Here is a 22530-nt window from a genome sequence, read left to right as displayed (position 1 = left end):
TTAACAAGTTTTTAAGGACTCTGACTGCAAATGAACCGTAACCGAGCAAGTATTGTTTTCAATGCGTATTCAATAAACAGTATAATTGTTTTTAAAATGAATATTTATATTTACAAATTTCAGTCAATGGTGACTACTACAAACTAAATTTAGTTTTCTCCTGCGTGGTAGATTTTTTTTTATAATATTTCGTATATATCTCATATATTAAAAAAAAAAACAAACTTCATAATAATTTAATTTTTTCAATGAACAATGAACGAAGAAGAAATATCCAAGAATGTTAAATTAAAATTATGAAGAAAATTCTTTTCGCGTATATGCATTTATATGTCCATTAAATATCACAAATATAGTTAATTTTTATACACTTCTAAAACGGAGCTTCCCAACCAACCGCCCAAAAATTTCATCGATTTCGTTGTGCACTCACGTGGAATATGTGACAACCTGAAACAAATTGTGTAAAATATATAAAATTATATAAAATAAACAATATGATAAACAATGATTTAAAAACAATTAAGAATATCAATGTAAATGAATAGTAATATAAAAAGTTTAGCAATTAGTGTGAAATTTGACAATCTCAAATCGGTTTCAAGATAAAGGCAAGACCGACTTTATTTTTTGCATATATATCAAAATTGTTAAAATGTGTGAAAACAAAAGTGAATACAAGTTCCGATATTTTAGCTCTTTTATAGTATGTTATTGATATTTTGTTGAACTTACAAATTCGTTGTTTTAACAAATTTAATGATATAAAACCTGCTCAATCTAAAATTACGTTGTGAATTGATTGCAATGAAGTGTGAATATTTTTCACCTATTTGTAAAATTTCCTATTTTTGAGAAACTTTTTAAACTCTCAAAATTGTAAAAACTTATTCCAAAATTGTTCAATGAAGTAGTGTTCGTTTCTCGAAAATGTGTTAAATTTTGTGTTTATACCATAATACAAATTCCATAATACAAATCAATTTCAGATTGTAAAAACAAAATTAAATCACAGGCGGTTGTCGTCGTAATGACATTAGATGAATTATGTGGTACAGTTAAAATGGTTCCAACTCCGTTTTATAAAATTCCAATTTTCCAATAAAAATTAAAAATACATTTTTACGATATGTACATACAAATGTCGTCCATTAGGAATATGTCACATCGATGGTATTGAATACTCTCCACTAAAACACATGGATATGTAAGACGATATGATGGGCTCGATACATGGGCTATTCTAACATTTGGTGACCAATTTTTTGTTAATACTTATCCCAGACTTGATTATTACCAATACTGCTGTATACTTTAGTTCATACATGGGGTCGTAAATTAAAATAAAACTAACTATTCGTATTTATAAAAACGACAACAATTAGGTATAAAAATCATGAAATAACGTAAAAGTGGCATTACAATCCATATGTTTACATTCAGAGGTACATACACATATATGCCTTTGAAGATCTTCTAAAAGAATCAACAAGGGCCCCTCTACGTAGGTTGTCTTGTGACACAGAACAAATGAGAAGGCTAAGCGTTTTGATTTGTAGGTTCTCACATATGTTCGATTGTTCGTACGATCGCTTATCAATTGCACACATAAAATGCACTCTCTTGTTTTGTCTTTCAACTTCAACTTTTGTGAGAGTATATATGCATGTGGTTGTTAGAAAATATTTATATAGATAGATGCTAGAGTGTTCAAAATAATCAATTAATCCACTCGCCAAAAATATTGCATATGTATAGTGAAAGATATGGTGAACATGGTGATTGTGTAGTTTAAATGATCAATAAAAGAGAAACTAGGAAAGTGGACAAACGACATTATGGTTTGGCTTTTCCTGGAATTGGAGTATCTAATTACACCATTCGTACAAAATGGTTCAGGCAAAAGCATTATTAAATATTCGACCGTATATACGCACACACACACGCCAATATTCAATGCCCTTGTTGACAGGTAAGAGGAAAACGCGTTTTATTACTGGCTTAGATTAGAAAAAATGTGTGAACGATACGTTTATGATTGGTCTAAATTTCCCCATGTATATGATACACTTCTGTGTTTTGTTGTTATTTCGTATGGTTGTTGTCGCTTTAATCCCCCTTGCTGCATTATCGGTTGAGTATGCGAGTACTACCAGTTTACCTGAACTAGTTTGATACTGGTAAGCAGGTTTGCCATTGTACCATAACTGGGGTTGTTGTTGCACGATCATTAATAAATTTTCTTCGCCTGCATGATTGCCATCGCCGTCGTCGTTTTCTAACAGAAAATATTAACGAAGTTTTCATTCGATAATTCACACACAGACACACACTCAGGTCAACCCAGCTAAATTCTCATCGTCTACTTGTATGCGAGAAAGAGAATGTATGAATTGTACCACATGGAATGAAAGTGCGTACCGCTAGCTACATAAGTGAGTTCTTTTGCCTTCGTATGTGTGTGTGTGTGAACAAACAAAGAGAATGGGTATTTTGATATTTGGTTGATTGTGCGTTTGTCTCTCTATTTTTAGTCGATTAAAGACCTTTGATATTGAAACATCATCAGTCCATTAAAAGCGGATAAAAATTCAGCGTCGGCTGAGAGTGAAAGAAACAAGAGATAAAAAGATAATCCATCACCAAGTGATGAGAAACAATCGTAACGTCTGCATAGAATTGCCATTGAATTAAAGTGATATTGTGAAAACATAATGAGCGATAGAATTTACTGTAAAAATTATTATCGTTATTAATTGCGTGGTGTTACAAAAAATATTAAAAAAAAAAGCGAAAATCGTAAAGAAACTTAGTTTCTGTAGTTTGTATTTTTCTTATATAAAAAAGTTTATCACTCGCCCTAAGTTAAGGATAAAGTCTAGAGAAAATGTTGATATCCGAGGATCAAATACAAGAGGTAATTTTTTTATTCTATCTGTGATCATCGCACTCTAGCGCGATGGATACTCACTTTTGATTGATATCACTATGTTACGCCTACACAACAGGCAAGAGTGCAACGGTTAATAATAATAATATTTTTCACAACAAAAACAACAAGAAAACATCAATAATAATAACTCATACGACCAACCGCCCCAACATTTGAGAAGGATACATACTTTCGTCTGTATGCATGCATGTGCCAGACTTAAACGTGCCATTCTGCTCCATCATCAACAGCATTGCCATCATCGTCATCATCAACATCAGATTCATTCGTCGTTGCCTCGTCAAGCTATGCTTAAAATAAACATCGTCTTATGTAGCATAAGCAGCATCTCTTAGGTCGTGTGTAACATCATTTGTTCATCGTATTCCATTCCATTACAACGGCCAAGTGGCATTCGAAGCGAAAAAATGAAAGCACAACAACTGAATGGTATTTCTCTTTCAAAAATCCTTACATTCTTAATGCTATTTGCGTATTGCTATATATGTATGAGTGATAAGTATGAGAATCATTTTTCAATCGAATCGAGCATTGAAGAAGGAGTTTCGAATCTTTAATCTTCAGAGATGCACCTCCCTCATGCTAAAAGGTTTCAACCGTACCACACTCTCTTGTAAAATATTCATTAACCTTTTCTATTTTATTAAAAAAAATAAGGATTTCTAGTGGAAGCTTGCTTATATTTCTTTTGAAAATAAGTAATATAATTTGCAATATTTCATTACATTCAAATAACGACATTTATTAGTTTAGGCCGTTACTAGAAACTAGAGATTGTAATGGGAATCAAAAAGTCGATTTTACGACTTTTTCACAATTCAAAGTACCCTTTCCGTTTCCAAATTTGGAAGTCTTTTTTTCGACTTTCAAAAATTAAAAAAAAATGAATGTGTGAAACCAATTTTTAAAAGAAAGCTTCAACTATGGGCTAAGACTTATTTTGGAGAATCATTGCATCAATAACAAAATTATTAAATGCAAGTCAACATTTTTGGATTTAAGCTAACTAAATATGCCTAACGAAAATATGCCTTTATGAACCAAATGTTGTTTTTTGTTCAGTGTATATTTGAATTGATGCCTATAAGATATTCTGCTCCAGGTTGATTTCACATCTTCTTTATGACAGACTCCTCCCAACGGCGAGATAGCCAACAAAATATGAAATTCAATATGTAGACTTCGATGCTGTGTGGTCAGTGAGTATTCCAAACATTGGCATGTACAACTGTTGATGCGGTTTACAAACATATACAATGGGAATGCTTGCCATGAGCATATAAATCACAAAATGAGTTTTTACACCACCAAACTATATGTTTGAGTAACATGTTCTCCAAGTTAGAACACCATATATTCATAGATGTTTAATTGTGTTTTATTGAAAGATAATAAAACCGACAAATGGATGATAGCTTTTCCACAAAAATCAATTTAGGCATTCAAAATATTTGCGTGATTGAATATGAAGAAAAATAATTATCAGTGGATGTTTATCCTATTGATCCTAGGATTAAATTTAATTTAAGAGTAAACTGTTTATCACAATGAGCTGAATAGTCTAAGCGAGCTAATAGCTAAAAAGCGGGCTACAACATAAGCCTAAGAGCATAATGTTACTGTTTCACATAAAATCCATGGTCGCGACAAGCATGTTATATGTCCCCTCATGAAAAAATATCTTTATTGCCTTGAAAACCTTTTCCTGATAATGCGCCAAAGGAACTTTTGTTAGAAAATGTGTACAATCAAACCACTAATTTGTTATAATACCTCCGACGTAGGATTGAGATACAATTCTGTTTATAAGTGGTAGAAATAATGGTATGGGCCTGTTGAAAGCTCAAGTCACATCTTTCGCTAAAATTAGTTTATTTTACTGAATATAATGTATAATTTATATAACGGGCAGACTATAGCGACTCTACATGTTTTCGATAAGAATGATAAGAAAGTGAAATTCGACCAAGCTCCCAGCAAAAGCTGGATAAGTTTAGGTAAAAACTTCCCGCAAAGAGAATTTGTGTCATACGGACATGCCAACACTGCTCACACACTTATCGTTTATTTCTCACAAACTACATTGTTTGCTCATATCTCGTCCATGTTTACAATTTAGCTCTTGGCAATGGATCATAGAAATAATTTCCTCATACACCCAAAGAAAGAATACATTCCTCCGGAACGAAATTTTAGACAAACGAAATTGCCCTTTCGTATAAAGTATTTTCGTTTAGAGCAGATTAATCCGAATTTTAATTTAAATTGTAGGAAAATTTTTAGCGTCAAAAGAAAAGTTTGCTTGTCTAAACTTGCGTTCCTCAGAAAAGAAACTTTTCTATCAGTCTTGCTCTTGCAAACTGAAACAAGATTTCCATTTCATAGTAATAGCTTACAAACTTTGAACTATCTTACTTACACGATTATTTGGTAAAAATAGTTTTTGCTGGTCTCAGATAGATACCTAACCAGCTACACCCAAAGGAAAAAAAATTTCATCCGAAACGAAATTCCCTTTGTTATGCAGTATTTTCATTTAGGGCAAATAAACCCATATTTATGATAAGTGATTCAACGATTGTTCCTAAATTGTTTTTATTTGCCTTTAAATAAAGTTTTGTAGCGTCAAAAGAATTTTCAGAAAACAAAGTTTTGTCTGAAATTTCTTTTCTCAAAAAAGAAAACTCTTCTTTCAGTGTATACGGTATCAGTAGCTTCCTCTCCAGAGATGGTCTGTCGAAAAATGCGATGTATTTGGCATACATTTACGACGTATTTTACCATACGTCGAAAATGTCGTAAATCTATGTAAAATACTTAGCTTTTGAAATATTTTACTTTTTAGTAATTCTTTATATTTATCATTGACTTAATCTGAGCCAGAAAAATAAAATGTTGTCCAGACCCGACTTTATTGAAACATACAACAGCAAAGTTGAAGATTGACATTTCACGCTGTCATGAAAACTCATTATGCTCGACCCGATTTGAAAACGAGTTGAATTCGAAAGTTTTCCAAGTGTATGTTTCTATTATAAAAAAAATAACATTTTCTTATGAGAAAAAGTTTCCAAATAAATATGTACGAATATTGAGAAAATAATGTAAAATCGAATTTAAGAATCCCGTGAGGGTTTATGACATTTACTATGTATTTTACGTTTGATCCAGGTATATGTCATTTTCAACGTTTAACTCTTTTTGATTCTCGAAAATCTAAAAATGGTCATTCGGACCATCTCTGTTCCACTCACAATCACTTTGAATAACCACTCAGAGTATGTTTATCACATTAGCTTTTGTTGCTACACCCTCAAAAAAATGGCCTCTCTAACATATGTTCCAAACATATTTAGCAGGAAGCACATATATTATTGGATACTGCCGAAACATTAATATGTTTGTTTAATGTGAACATATTATATGTTTGGAAAAATTTTCCCCAAAGAAGATTGTGCATAATTTTCACTTCCACGAAATTTTTTAGTTCCTGGCACCTTTTTCTGTAATACAAATAATGTTGAAGAAATTATTCAATTTTATAATTTTTCTAAATTTTACCTTTCGCCTGGACGGAGAATCGAACCGAGGACCATACAGTTTGTAAGCCAACACACTACCACTGAGCTACGTAGCTGTTATAGTCACCAGTAGACAATTATCGTTATAAGTTATATTTATATAGCATAGTTTGCAGCGCCCACGAGCCCATGCATTTAACACCATTTAACACCATTTTAAATGCATTTAAAACTTATCATGTTTTGTAATTAATTTAATTTTTAAATTTAAGCCCGATATTAAGTTGGCATTATCGCTCTAAAATGACCCTGTTTTGCCTTTGCCTTTTACTTTTCTTTAATAATTCATTCTAAAGAAAATAAACGTTTTCAAATGTTTTAGCTGCAAAACTCGAACTTAATGCCCGCTTTTATATTTGAAGGTTGTCCGTTAACTCCTCTTTGACTACTTATTAATAAAGAGGAACTAAACTTTGTTCTTATACAGTTTACTGTTTAATTTTTCACTATTTCCTCCTTTTTTCATGTTACTGTCCCAACTCTAAAAAGAGTATAAAGCCCTTTCGTTATTTCTATGAAGATCCCTTTGTAATTTGTGTATATTTTCCACCGTTTTTTTTTTAATTTCATTTGCCTGAATGTTTTGACTTACTCCTCGTACGTTCCGGTCTCTTTTAACGAACCCATAAAATCAAAATGATAAACAAAACACATGACCACACATACGTAAAATGCTGCTCTCAAGACGAAAACACATGCCGTTTTTGTTTTTTCAAATGTCTATTCTCTTGGTTCCGAATCTCTATTCTCTTTATTCCGAATACTTATTCTAATATTCAAATTAAATAATATTTAGACTTAAGCATATAAAATTTTTGGCCTTATCATAAAGAAGTTTTCGAAACAACTCATAAGCGGTTTCACTGAAATTGCTCTCTTTTGATTCTCTCGCTGTGTTAATTTGATATCTTTCGTCAACCTCCCGGTTTCTATCTCTATTTCTTTCTTGATACTCTCTCTCTCTCTCTCTCTCTGTCGCTCTCTGAATAAAATATCACAACCAGTGCTGCCGCTAGTGAAAAATTGAGTGAAGTAGATTTTGGAAAAAAGTGGAGTAAATTGAATAAAATTGAAGTAGCATACATTTTTGAAAACAAAACAATAGAATTCATTTTATTATACCCTCCACCATAGGATGGGGGTATATTAACTTTGTCATTCCGTTTGTAACACATCGAAATATTGCTCTAAGACCCCATAAAGTATATATATTCTGGGTCGTGGTGAAATTCTGAGTCGATCTGAGCATGTCCGTCCGTCTGTTGAAATCACGCTAACTTCCGAACGAAAGAAGCTATCGACTTGAAACTTGGCACAAGTAGTTGTTATTGATGTAGGTCGGATGGTATTGCAAATGGGCCATATCGGTCCACTTTTACGTATAGCCCCCATATAAACGGACCCCCAAATTTAGCTTGGCGGGGACTCTAAGAGAAGCAAATTTCATCCGATCCAGCTGAAATTTGGTACATGGTTTCAGCATATTATCTCTAACAACCATGAAAAAATTGGTCCACATCGATCCATAATTATATATAGCCCCCTTATAAACTGATCCCCCGATTTGGCTTGCGGAGCCTCTAAGAGAACCAAATTTCATCCGATCCGGCTGAAATTTGGTACATGGCGTAAGTATATGGAAAAATTGGTCCAAATCGGTTAATAATTCAATGATTAAAACCGCTATGTTCATCGTAATTAAAGGAATAGGAAAAACATTTAGGTAATATGGGGAAAAATTTAAAAATTTGAAGCAGAATAAAAAGTGAAGCAGATTTTTGGAAGAAGGAGTGACGAAGTAAATTTTGTGAAAATGAAGCAAAATACTTCGATTGAAGTAGTAGCGGCAGCACTGATCACAACATATATATATATATGTGTACTCGAAATTTGTAAATTTATATATGTTTACATTCACACATATAATTTTTATGAAACATGCATGCCCCAAACATAATATATTCTAACATATTAACATATGCGTTCCAAACATTTAGTGTTAGTTTGGGAACATTACATGTTTGCACTTAAATATATTGTGTTAAAAAATTGTGCCCTAAACACATTTTGTTTATGTCGGAACATATGAAAAACATATTTTTCTAACAGTGTATTCTTAATTGAAGTTAACTCATTCCGTATAGGATGACCATTGCAAGTTGGCTAAAATTATTCAAGTGGTTTAATAAATGTTGTTTATCACTTCATTAGCCATTAAAAAAACAACATCAGTATTGTGATCTCAGCGGATCGGAATGCCTTATAAAGTTCTTGGCCAAATACCGAGTTGATTTTATTATTGATGATGGTGTAGTCGGTCTACAGCCTTCTGTGATTACAGGTTTTGTTCGACTAAACACCGGGTTGTCAAATTACACTCATTTTTGATATAATGATGTGCGTGATATGCTGCAACACTTTTTCATGACCGGTAGCCAAGCACACGTTTTGACCATAATTTGCGACTCTTGGTGGCGCACTGAATCAAATGCATGCATACTCACTACTTATAGCCATTAGCTTAAGCAATTAGTCCTTTCAGACCTTACTTCACTAAAACGTGGAGAGCAATGGAAAATTGCCACAAAACAAATTAAATGAATTCACTTTTCAGTATTCCACTGGGCAGTTGTGCCCACTGATTGAATATCCTCATTATGTCCATGTTAATCATGGTCATTACGAGAAGATAATCAAATAAATGACATTATTCAAGGATGATCCTTCGCCAAGAACAAACAATAAAGTCACATTCCTATTGGACCAATTGTTCGTCTCAAAATATCACAACAAATCAGGCCCATTAATCTTTTTCCACACTTTTTGCTAATTATGGTGATAAAGGTAAACGGTGGTGACGACCTCCTCAATTCGATGACAACGACTAATGATGGATGAATGCAAATCCCCTGATTCGTATACCTTCCTCTCACTCTCTCGCATTGGTCTATTATCACCACTTCCCAGCATGAGCAAGGTAATAATAAAAAAAAAACCTACAGAATGCTTCGTAACCCTCCTTGCTACTGTGTGGGGTACTGCAATGGGTATCACACAAATAACATATCACTCTGATAGAGATCTCTGCTGTGGTTGTGGCGTGTTTTGTCAGCAATTTTACGAGTCGGTTCGACCATTGAAGCAAATTGGGAAGGCGATGCCCCTGATGTTCATAATGCCAAATCATTTTGTTGACCAGACACACGTTTAAATTTGTGTTATATTACTTTTCTTCTGTTTCTCTGTGTGGAGGGTTTGTTTGTTTCCAAACAAAAGGTTCTTTCAATTTCTCCCCACAAACAAAGACAAAGGCATCTACGGATTTGTACAAAAGTCAATAACTATTCATCTAATTGTTTCCAAATTTCTATTCTATCTATTTTCAGTTATACGAAATCAACGATGACCCAAAGCGCAAAGAATTTCTCGATGATTTGTTTTCGTTTATGCAAAAAAGAGGTAAGTCTTTTTAATGGGAATTGAACTATGTCATACCAAAAGTTACAGTTAAGGAGCTACCATACACACGGAAAAAAATTGTATGGCACGAGATGGTCGAAAATTTAACTAAATTGTATTCAACTTTTTGAGATTTCCACAGCGCGTTGTTAAAACAAGGAAAATGTAATGTCATGGTATTCTTTTTAACTGCCATTTACGAAATTTTTCATTATCATAAAAGAAAAAATAAACTAAAAGTAAAGAAAAAATCGTTGGTGCCAAATCATGGACCTTTTATAAACTATTTGCAATCGTACGAAAATTTCTTCTGCTTTAGTTTACATTGAACCCACGTTTAGTTCATACAATTTTTGAGACATACTTAACATATGGAAAATTTCATTGGGCTGTGGAAAATACAAAAATTAAAACAAAAGCAAACAATTTTTGTTTGCAGTCAAAATAAGATAAGAAAGACTACGAGTATAATTTTTTTTTTTTTTGATTTTTTCTTAAAAAGATAGTCGAAACTGGCCAAAAAGACTAAATTTTTATATAAGACAAAATCAATTGACGGGATTTGGATGTTTGACAGAATTGAATTTAAGCCGAAAGCCGATAACGGCTTTTCGGTCGAGCTCTAGCACACAAAAAACAAATCCTATATTTTTGTAAAGCACTTCAAGAAAATATACTCGAATTTATGATAAGCACAGCTACGATTATCTCTAGTATGTTTTATTTGATCTTAAACAACAAAATCTAAGAGGAGAGTAAATTGTCGATCAGTTTATGCCAACTCCAAGAATGTGTTTTACAGGAATTTAAAAAATTTTCAGAAAATTAGAAAGTGGATACGTACACTGATAGAAAAATATTCGTAATATTAACAAACTTTAAGATTAAAATTGAGCCAACGAAACAAGTTCAAAAATACAATGAAACTTTTCGTTGTTGTAATGTTTTTTTTATATTGAATAACGAAATACTATTAGTAAACATTTCCATTGTTCCAATGACAAAATTTGGTTGGATTTTTTTTTATAAAATTTTCGTTTTTCGACCGATTTTCAAAAAAACATTATAACACAAAAATTTATATAGAAATATTATCTCTGCTTATGAAAAAAAAAAACATAAATATTTCGGTATCAACCAATAATTTAAAAAAAAAAAAAAAACCAAAACATCGATTACGATTTATATCGGCTCAAAGTCTTAATGGGTTTTACTGAAGCGCTTAGTTCGTCCCAATGAATGGTAGCAACTTCCTCTTTCGGAATGATCTTTAGTTAAATCAGATTGCAAAGATTCATGGTTTCGCCTTCAATGATGGTGCATTTTGGAATTAGGAAGTATCGTAATGTAAATTCCCTAGAATGTGCAAATTGAAAAATTCTGTATATTTCACATATTTAAGACGTATTTGTCCAAGAGATGGATTCTCAACATTTTGACGAGTTTAAAACGTGCTGAACGCCTGGATTGCCGTTTATTAATTGTCACTGTCAAATGATCGTGTCGGAGTTAGGGTTGAGGAGAGAGAGAGGAGAAAATGTTAATGTTGTTTATTTAATGGCGTCTTCTGATGCATTTCTTGGATTTTATTGTGAGTGTTATGACTGGCAATAAAAATTATTTATAAATGCATTAAATATTATTGTTGTTGCATTCGTACAATAAACAAAAACAACCAAGAGAGGACCCTGCATTATGCATTCAAAAATCATATAAACCACACACTCTCGAGCTGGATGGATGCTCGAGGGGACATTCTCTTGCGATTCATGCCTCATACCACATATGCCGACTGCTGGGTCTTGCATTGCACCGAACACTCTCCTCCTCTCTATATCGGCAAATTGGTTTGCATCGTATCTAACCAACGATCTGATATTGGTGGTAGGTGGCAGGAACCGGTGGAGATTGGAAGGAGGAAAAGAAATATGAACGATTTCATTAAAATCTCAAGAACATCAACGTCAACATGATTGCTAATGACATGATCAACACTCGAACGATTCGTCACATTTCAAGACATAAAGTCAAAGTCACCAAGCTTCTACACTCTTGGGGTTGATAAATTTTTATATGCCCCCCTTCTTCTCTTTATCGGTTAATTTTATGGCCATAGCCTACAAAATAATGCACTTACTTCGTAAACAGTGGCATTTTGGTAATAATAGCTGAAAAAGTCATTTGTTTTTGTTTTAATTAACTGATGGTTTTTTTAATAATAATATTAATAACAAAACAAACGAAAAAAAAAATATATATATGTTAACTAAATATTGTTTGGTTTACATTGGGATAAATGAATTTAAGAAATGCAGTCAAATCAAAACAAAAAATAATAATCCATTAACTGAATTTATGAGAATATAATTGGAAAAAAATTTATAAATTATATTTGTATGCAATATATCTTAATTTATGAATGCCGGGGAGAGGTAAATGCTTAACATGGATGGAATAGGTCCAACGTATTGATTAACATTTCGAGTTTTTAAATCAATTGTTTTCAATAAAGCACACTGATTTAGGAAGAACACAGTATACAGCAAAAAATGTGGTTTATAAACCGAAACAAAATGTTATATCAACAAACTAAAACCTGCACAGTGTTGAGAAAATATTTTCCTCTTAAACGAAATATTAGACAAACGTTTGTTTTGTTTTTATTAAGAATACATAAATAACACAAAAGTGAAAAATAGCCTTTTGGACCACTTTTGCTATTTTTCAATTGCGACTTTGATACTGATCAGAATCGACTTATAACGAAACATTGGAAATGTAGATTTTTATTAAATGGTTACGAGAGTGATAGCAACGATGAAAATTGTATGCACCTAGGGATTGCCAGAGAGAAATTGTGTTTGTGTGGGTGTCCAATTGATAGATCTCTTTATGCACTTCGAGAAATGATATTAAGTGTGTTTTTTTTTTTCATTGTCTATTTGCCTTGGATTCGGCATGGTAAAATATTTACCCCCATATACAAAAAAGTTAAAGAAAACTTCAAGTCTACTTTTGGTTTGTATATGGGCAATATATTTATTTGGATTTCAAATAAACACAATAGAAGAACTAAACCTAATTTTAATTGAAAGTTATGAATTGTTAACAATATTCATAGCACTAAAAAACAATTCAGAAAACAAAAAATTATGTTACAAGCTCTCATCTATGTCTGTTGCTCAAGCGACCCTGAATAGTGTTTTCAAAATACAAATTCATTTCGTCTTGTGTATAAAACCTGTTTTGAGCCTTAACTGAGCGAGAGAACAATTTAGAGAGTAAGAGCAAAACACCGCCTAGTCTATTTGGCCATCCCTGACATAGAGAAGGAATATGATCACCTTAAACATTTGTGAAGAGTAAAATGTTATTTTTGAACAGTAAGTAAATTTTCCGTAAGTCAAATGTTGCATTTCCAATTATCGCAAAAGTGCAAAGAAAATGTAAAAATGTTAAAAGTCAAAAATTCCAAATTTTAAAAACGTCGACCTTTACAAATGTCCAAAACAAAGTCGGACCGTCGAATTTATAAAAAAAAAACTCGGAGGATAGAAATGTCGAGTTTTTCAGTCTGATTATAATCCTTAATTGCTGTTGTTACTGGCATGCTAAGACTAGCAAGTAGTGTCAATGAGTCCTGGACGATACTATGTTAAACTCAAAGGGTTGGGACTTTCTCCATTGAGGGAGGCTACTCTATCCACAAAAGATAAGATGGATTCAATTTATTTCAATATTCGTGAACTGTTCACATTAGGGTTTCGTCTCCACATATTTTTCTTTCTATACAATTTGCACTTCACTCAATCGACTCAAATATAGAAAATCAAATCATTCCCGTATTTTCATTTGCAGTATCAACATCCTTAGATGTAGCAGTAGTTCCATTCATGCATTCCCCCATTCTGGCAATCTGAAGTGACGCTCAATATTGTATCCATCAGTTGATGTGTCAGAATGTGTCACATCATAAAAGTTTATTTCGAAACGTTTTTCAAATTAAAAAATTTAAATACTTTATGACACTTGATGCATTTGACGAAGATTTTCTTAATATGAACGGTCATTACATAAATGAACTCATTACAACAATGGCGAAATATTGCCACCGATATTTGTAGGTTTTTATGAAAGTCATCAGATTACCATATTCACAAGATATAATGATGATGATGGTTGTGGTGATGAGGATGAAATAAATGTATGCCAAGAATATACACATGACTATGTGTGTGCCCCATGGACATTATGATTCTAAAAACAAACAAAACAAAATTATTTACACCTATCAAAATGTCATTTTGACATTTCGATCAAATGACAGCCATATTCATCATTAATGCATGAAGACCAACTACTGCATATCCCAAAGTGTCTATCTACCAATTGGGTCTACTATATTTTTGTGGTGCTTCCAATTTACGTTACAAATATTGAATGAATCAAATATCATCGAATAATGAGAAAATATCATCCCCACCCCATCTCCATCCCCCCTCACCCATCACAACACAACAACGACACTTGGATCTATCATATTTTCGAATGTTGCTATAAAACATATGTCTCACATGTTGGCAACTGGTGCAGTACTGTCTGCGGGAGCTGGTCTGTAATATTGATGACGGCCGTTTAGGCAAACGCTGATTGAAATGACACATTAATGTGTCTACATACACCAATCTATCGAATCGTCCAAAAAGGAAAATTCATGAACATACTTCGAAGGGATACCATCAAAGCAATATTTGCTTACACCTCCGACTTTATGGCCTAGACATAGTTGGTATGAGGAGAAATATAACCGTGTGTGTTAATACCTTGAAATGCAGACCCCCTCCCTATCCTGAGTTGATTATATCTACTTCTTGCACTAGATCGAATTTCAATGAATTCCAGCAGTTGGGGCTCGCTTGCAACAATTTTTGGGGTCGCCGCCAAGAGATTGAATGACATGTCCGTCCACACACCGTCTTATGGCTTTGAGGTGGCAGGGTGGTTGAATGTTCCCGTCCACTGTACTTAAATTATGATCCAAAATATGAATTCATATTAATTTGAATACGAGTACAACGAGGCCATTCAAGTGCATTGTGGACGAAGTTCTTCCTCTGATTGATTTTCATGCGGCGTCTCAACTTGAATTCCTCCTTAATTACATTGGGGGTGTATTGTCTATGTTTTTGTCTCAGTGTTTCGCAAAACATTTAAATATCCAAAGAAGTTTCGAGCTGTAAAGGTAAAAGTGAGTAGTTTGCAATCGAATACAATCAACACCTCATAAGAAACCCCTCAAACATGCGATATTTGAGTATGAAAAGTAAGAGAGTTTTTCGTAATTGTTGTATAATGTGGTTATATTTTAAAAATTTTCAACTGAAATATATTTCAAGTGTTGACATGATACAAGAAAGTTAGTAATTTTAGTGAGATTAAAGACAATTTATGAACGGATTTGTATTTGATGTCAAAGTAATTTGGTTTTTAGTTAAACTTCTCTATTTTCACTGAATGCTACCCGATTCCATGCTTAGCTAGATGTTCTTTTTATACCCATCACCAAAGAATGGTGATGGGGGTATAATAAGTTTGTCATTCCGTTTCGAAATATCGATTTCCGACTATATAAAGTGTATATATTCTTGATCAGGGAGAAATTCTAAGACGATATAGCCATGTCCGTCTGTCTGGCAGTCTGTCTGTTGTAATCACGCTACAGTCTTCAATAATAAAGCAATCGTGCTGAAATTTCGCACAAACTCGTCTTTTGTCTGCAGGCAGGTCAAGTTCGAAGATGGGCTATATCGGTCCACGTTTTGATATAGTCCCCATATAAACCGACCTCCCGATTTGTGGTCTTGGGCTTATAAAAACCTTAGTTTCTATCCAATTTGCCTGAAATTGGAAATCTAGAGGTATTTTATGACCACAAAGAGGTGTGCCAAAAATGGTGAGTATCGGTCCATGTTTTGGTATATACCCCATATAGACCGATCTCCCGATATGGGGTCTTGGGCTTATATCCGTAGTTTTTATCCAATTTGCCTGAAATTGGAAATCTAGAGGTATTTTAGAACCCTAAAGAGGTGTGCTGAAAATCATGAGTATCGGACCATGTTTTTATATAGCCCCCATATAGATCTAGAGGTATTTTAGGACCTTAAGTATGAGAACCGAAAATGGCGTGTATTGGTCCATGTCTTGGTTTATCTCCCAAATAGACCGATCACCCGATTTTACTTCTTGAGCTTTTAGAAACCATAGTTTTTATCAAATTTGCATGAAATTTTAAATCTAGAAGTATTTTAGGAACATAAAGAAGTGTGCCGACAATTGTGAATATCGGTCCATGTGCACTGATAATGAAAATTGCTTGAAACTGAATTATAGTTTCCAGATTTTACTTCTGGTAATCATTTAAATAATGGGGGTAAAAATCTACAGATGTTAGATTTTTAATCAAGGCGTTATTTCATCGTTTTCTTGCACACTTGCACACGATGTTTATGATTCCTCTAAAACTCAAACAAATATGGTTCTTATAAATCCAGAATCTGATCTAGTCTTCATAGGTAAAATCTTTGAATTTATCATCGGGAAGTGTACTGGTTGAACTGATCTGCTTGCCAACAAACCCCCCTGAAATTTTCACAGGAAACTATAATATTTGATTCATGGTGGTGGGTATTTAAGATTCGGCCCGGCCGAACTTTATAAACTTGTTTTATATATTTTCTGTCGCAGTGCAACACAATGTGTGAAACCTCATAAACTCTTGAAGATGACCCAAACAGTGATTGATCCCATGACGTTTTGTATGCAAGGCGGTCAATCATTTTACCAGCGTGGCCAACAAAGAAATTAGATTTACGAAGTTCAAGGTGTTGTGGTGACATTTACCAATTTTAAAAAATTCTATTTGGTTAGAAGTTCGAAACATTTTTTTACTACCAAATTAATTTCATGAACTTATACAAAGGTAAAGTGGCTTCAGAAATTATATTTGTTCTTTTCTTTTTGGTATATCGTTGTGATCCTATCAAAATTCATTTCAATTTTAGCTCAATGATCAAACACTTCTCTTCCCTCAGCATGCAGTAAAATGGGTTATCACAATTCAAGAAGCTCAAAAATTGAGATCTGCACAATTTTCACCACGGCTAAAAAACAAATCACCTTCATTAACAATTTACTCGCACGCAAGAAAATAATTCCAAAATTAAAAATTTCATTAATTTGTACATGCAGAACTTTTTTGTCAAGAGTTTTCTGGATTATAGGGGAACTTAGTGTTGCGGCAACTACCTTCCCAACACATAAATTTTATTTACTGGTTAGTTTAAAATATAATTTAGTCTAAGCATACATGGGAATTTTTAGAAAAATTATTTTTGACATTTTTACAGGACATACAATGTAACAAATTTGCAAACTAAAGCTGATGAAAGTTCTTTTCACTAGCGTTGCCAGAATTGTTTCACCAAAAACCGCTAGATTTGTCCAAAAAACTAGCCAAAAAAAGCTAAAAAATGTTAAAAAATAGCTAGAAAAAAAGCTAAATTTTTTTGTATCAAAAGTCACATTTTTGATTGAAATTTAACAAACTTAAAGGCTTTATTTCACTTAAAATGCATATTATTTTAATTGTATTCATTTTATTTCCATTTCTGTGAGACTGTAAGAAAATCTATGTCATATATTTAAAACCCATTCTAACTGTCTTGCAAGTATACTGAATAACTTTTATTCGAAAATTTCCCATACAAACCTATTGTCCAATTTTCGTAAATGTAAACCCATTCCATTAATAAATAGCAGATTTGTTTTGATCCTATCACTACGATGTTAAAAAAAATAATACCACATTCAAAACTTTATTTCCTTAATTATTTCTATGTTAGGTTCCAAAGATTTTGTACACTAATGATTTTGGTATTGTTTCAGAGTCAAATTTGAATTTATTCGTTTTTTTCAGCTTTTTCTTCATGAGCTATCACAGTGCTTTAAAAACGTGCTAACGACAACTTAAATTTCCAAATTCAGTCTCGACTTTAAGTAGAAATTATTCTGTGTATACGTTTTTAAAATAAAATGTTGAAAAACCTCTTCTATTTTTGAACGCTATTTTGGTTTGTGGTCAAGATACAAAAACTCCACAAATTTAAAGACTATTTAATTAATTTTAAGAATTTCTTAGAATTGACCCTAGCCTTCTTTCATGAAAAGATACCCATTTTTAAGTTGAATCACTTAACTAGAAGGACAAAACGACTTTATCGGCTTTTGGACAAGGAAAACTGTTTATATAAGAGAAATTCACAAATGCTATTATAACCAAAATTCGCGTTCGTATTTTAAAGGCATGAAATCTTTGGCCTCATGACAATATTTTTTCAGTGTACAAAGCAATTCACATCTACTATTTTAATTTAGTAATATAATAATAACTTTAGAATACGTATTAAAATAACATAAAAAGGATAACGAGTCAAATGCTATTATTCCTAATAATTTACTGACAGTTTATATAAGGAATTTGTATGGTAATAGTAGACTTAAAGCTTACGATAACTTTTATGAATACGAGGAAAAAACTTTACAACAAGGTGTATTTGCTGCAAAAATGCCCGCATAATGGCTGGAATAATTATTAAGGCTTCAATTGAGCTTTGAAATATACGGAAAACCTTATTCTGGCAGCAAGACTTAGATAAAAACGAAGTTTTATCCATATTTCAATAGGAACATGTAGAAAATAAAAAAAGCCAAAAATAGCTAAAAGGGTCATGAAAAAAAGCCAGAAAAAAAGCTAAAAGCTAAATGCATTTTTTTCCCGCTAAACGTCTTCAAAAAAAGCCAAATCTAGCGGGAAAAAAGCTAAATTGGCAACGCTGCTTTTCACCCACCCCAGAGTGGCCAATGTACATATATAATGTTAATGATATAAAGGTTGATTACGAAACGAATTCCTGTTTTCTTTTTTTATTTAGTGTAAGCAGTGCATATTTCGATTAAGTTCTTTGCCCTCCTTTGGGTCGGTCAATACTTTTTTGTTTAACTTCGTAATCATTGTGTCTACCAGCTTTGCCTTTTATAACTATTGCTTTGTGCCAGCAATGTTTGCCGTATTCATATTTTGATTGATACCTTCAGGGGCATTGCTGTCCCGTCTGTCCATTTGGGAAGATCACATTGACGGACTGAAATAAAAATCCGAAAACGCCGAAACAAATAAATGTGCAACATTAATGCCAGAATAATCAGAAGAATTGGATGGAATAATGGAAAGGAATCAATAAAAAAAAAAAAACTACTCAAGCACGCCAGATCTAAACAAAGAGAACAACAGCCAAAGATCATTATGGTACTACAAATTAGATTTTTATTATAAATTGTTTTGGGTGAGGGTGTTTAAAGATTTATACTTAGAGATCATTAAAAGATCATTTCTATTAAATGGGAAAATTGATGAATTGCACCATAACTTGAAGCAGTAATTTCTTCAATAAACAACAACAATAACAACCAAAAACCAATGATGATTTTTTGTCGATAATTGCCGTCCTCAGAGCACGTAGATGTGATAAACGATTTAAATAAAACTCCCATTCGATTAGGCCAACTCTTGCTATTGTATAAACTCCAATAAATCTTAGGCAGATAGTTTTGAAAATTTCACTTCAGGGCGGTTCGGTGGGAAAGCCACACTACACATTAATAGTAGGTGCTTGTCATTAAGACGAGTTCAAGAATTTTTTTGTCTTGGTTTGAGATAATTTTTCGTCAGTTTTTGAAATATGAGCTTTGTATCGTGTGAAAAACAACATGAAGGAAAAGAGATGTGTTGTGGCATGATCTATTTGTAATTTGTTTTTTTTTTTTCATTTGCTATTGTTGTCCACTCGATGCGATAGTTTTCTTGAAAATTCAAGATCATTTTGTACATAATCTATCCCAAACCACTATGGGGACAGGTTATGAAAACTTTGACCTATAAGAAATGAGATCCTAGGAAATATATTTTCAACAGTTTGGTGTACGGACAATTTTTAGAGATAGTGTATGAGTACGCTATTCTTAAAGGCAGACCTGTATTGTGTTCGGCTTTCGTGTTGAAAATCACTATATTTCAAAATATCACTTATTTTTGCGGTTGCTATTTTAAATATTTAATTTCAATCCAATTTTAATTTTAGCAAATTGATACTTGCTGTCTTTTTGTCAAGGTTTAGCAGCAATTTATTTGTTTCCCCCAATATTTTAATGATTAAAAAAAAATAACGGCGAAAACCGAGCCTTAAGATGGCAGGTTCCAACATTATAGGAAAACGAACGAACTTGTTGCCCATTTAAGTGGACATAAAAGAGTAGGTAGTCAGCCATGATTTTGTCGAGTTTTTAAAAGGCTAATTATTCATCATACAATCTCTGCTAAATAGTATATGTCAAAATTTCAATTAATTTGGAAATCATGGAAAAAGTATATCTAACCTAACCTTACCTGCTTGGAGTATAAAGTGCTTGTTTGTTAAATAGGGCATGGTTAGGTTAGGTTAGGTGGAAGCCCGATGTATCAGGCTGACTCAGACTATTCAGTCCATTGTGATGCCACATTGGTGAACTTCTCTCTTATCACTGAGTGCTGCCCGATTCCATGTTAAGCTCAATGACAAGGGACCTCCTTTTTATAGCCGAGTCCGAACGGCGTTCAACATAGCAGTGAAACCACTTAGAAAAGTTTTGAAACCTTCAGAAATGTCACCAGCATTACTGAGGTGGGATAATCCACCGCTGAAAAACTTGTGTATACAAGGCGGGCATGCTATGTTAACCATTGCACCACGGTGGCTCCCTAAATAGGTCATCATATCATTGAAACCAATTTTTCGAATATTGCCCCAACGGATTCGTTTATGTATAAAGTCCGATATTAAGTGGAAATGTTGGTTTCAAGTGCAAAATAACAATAAAGATTAATTGCAAAAAACCTAATCGAGAAAAAACTGTCTGAATTCTCCTTCCTTAGAATAAAACAACAAAGAAAAGTAAATGTGATTTTTTTTATTTTCGTCTTTAAAACTTAAACTTAGTAGCGTACAAAATCCCCATATAGTCACAATTTAGCATAACTTTATTTTTTCTTAATGGCAAATTATTTCTGTTTTCATATTTTACAGGTACACCTATCAATCGCTTACCTATTATGGCCAAATCAGTATTGGATTTATATGAACTATATAACTTGGTTATTGCACGAGGTGGTCTTGTCGATGTCATCAATAAGAAGCTGTGGCAAGAAATAATCAAGGGCCTACATCTGCCTTCGAGTATAACAAGTGCAGCCTTTACTCTAAGGACACAGTAAGTCTGACAGATATGTCAAAATTATATTTGTTTTTAGATTGGTCTTGGAGAAAGAATAACAGTTTAAATCATATTGTCGACAGTAAATGATACTCGACAGTGATTTGATATTGAAGCATTTTCTAATTGGTGTTTCAAAGTTATTTAATCGAACTGAAAAATTTGCAATAAAAGTACGAAATCGATTTTCAAGCGAATGTTGATTTCAAAGGTATAGTTGATTTCGACCTATCACCCGATTAATATGCCATTAGATGAGATGCATCTTCTTATGAACCCTATATACTAAAGATTTCTCCAACGAAATTTTAAGATTTCATGTCATGTTGTAAATCTGAACTCTTGATTATCAAATGGATTGATAAAAATATTGACATACATACTTCACATATCTACTTCTATGCCATTTGTTGTTGTTGTGTTTTTTTTTTGACAGGAAATATGTTGCGTACAAAAGAATTGGCAAAAGAACAATTTTACAATTGTCTGTCGACATTCAATGTGAGCAGCCGAGAATCTCACTTTTTTTAATTACTTATTCATTTTTTATAAAACTATGTTAAAACAATAAAACGAAGTTTTTAATTTTCTCAAAATCGTATTTTTATGAAAAATATTCTAAAAACATATATATCGTATATCAGTTTTTCCTGACTTTCGCAAATCCATTATCTATTTTTGGTAAAACTATTCATTTTCAAAGACTCTGTACTGACATACAGAGTGTTTGATTGATTCTACCCTTAAAAGCAATTAAACGTATGGTAACAAAACCTATTCATTACCTCTTTCGCATTACCATACTTCGCCCATACATTTAATTGCAAAAAACATGTTTTCTTTTAGTACTGGGTATCCAAGCCGTGACGGACTAAAGGTAAACAGAGTTCTCGTTTATCCAGGATGTGTTCAAAAGGCCTTATGTGAGATCTGATACACTTTAATAGTGTATATATTTAAATATTTCACATATTCCTCTTTTTATGTCTATTGGATTTATTATAATTGATAATGCACATAGGGAATACCTTAGCAAAGGAAGAATAGTCCCAAAAGTCTTAAGTTCATTTTTGTAAAATTTTAAGAAATGGATTTCTCAAAGTTTTATAATTGTGACAGAATGAACTTTGAAAAACTCGAAAAAGTCGATTTCACTAAAATCTCATTATA

General features: G+C 32.7%; 1 protein-coding gene across 3 annotated transcripts in view; it reads left to right on the top strand.

Moving 5' to 3' along the window:
- retn (retained) overlaps positions 1–22530 on the top strand; it is a 115638-nt gene that overhangs the window by 75816 nt on the left and 17292 nt on the right. For all 3 annotated transcript variants that reach the window (XR_012722658.1, XM_075309679.1, XM_075309678.1), the window contains exons 6-7: positions 9921–9993; positions 21174–21357. Coding sequence is in view for 2 of the 3 variants with exons in the window: in XM_075309679.1 (XP_075165794.1) it covers positions 9921–9993; positions 21174–21357 (257 nt within the window). In the remaining variant the exon portion in view is untranslated. The remainder of the gene's footprint in view (positions 1–9920; positions 9994–21173; positions 21358–22530) is intronic.

This window comes from Haematobia irritans, chromosome 5, assembly GCF_050003625.1.
Source record: "Haematobia irritans isolate KBUSLIRL chromosome 5, ASM5000362v1, whole genome shotgun sequence".
NCBI lineage: Eukaryota > Metazoa > Arthropoda > Insecta > Diptera > Muscidae > Haematobia > Haematobia irritans.
This window is presented reverse-complemented; position numbering and strand designations above follow the sequence as displayed.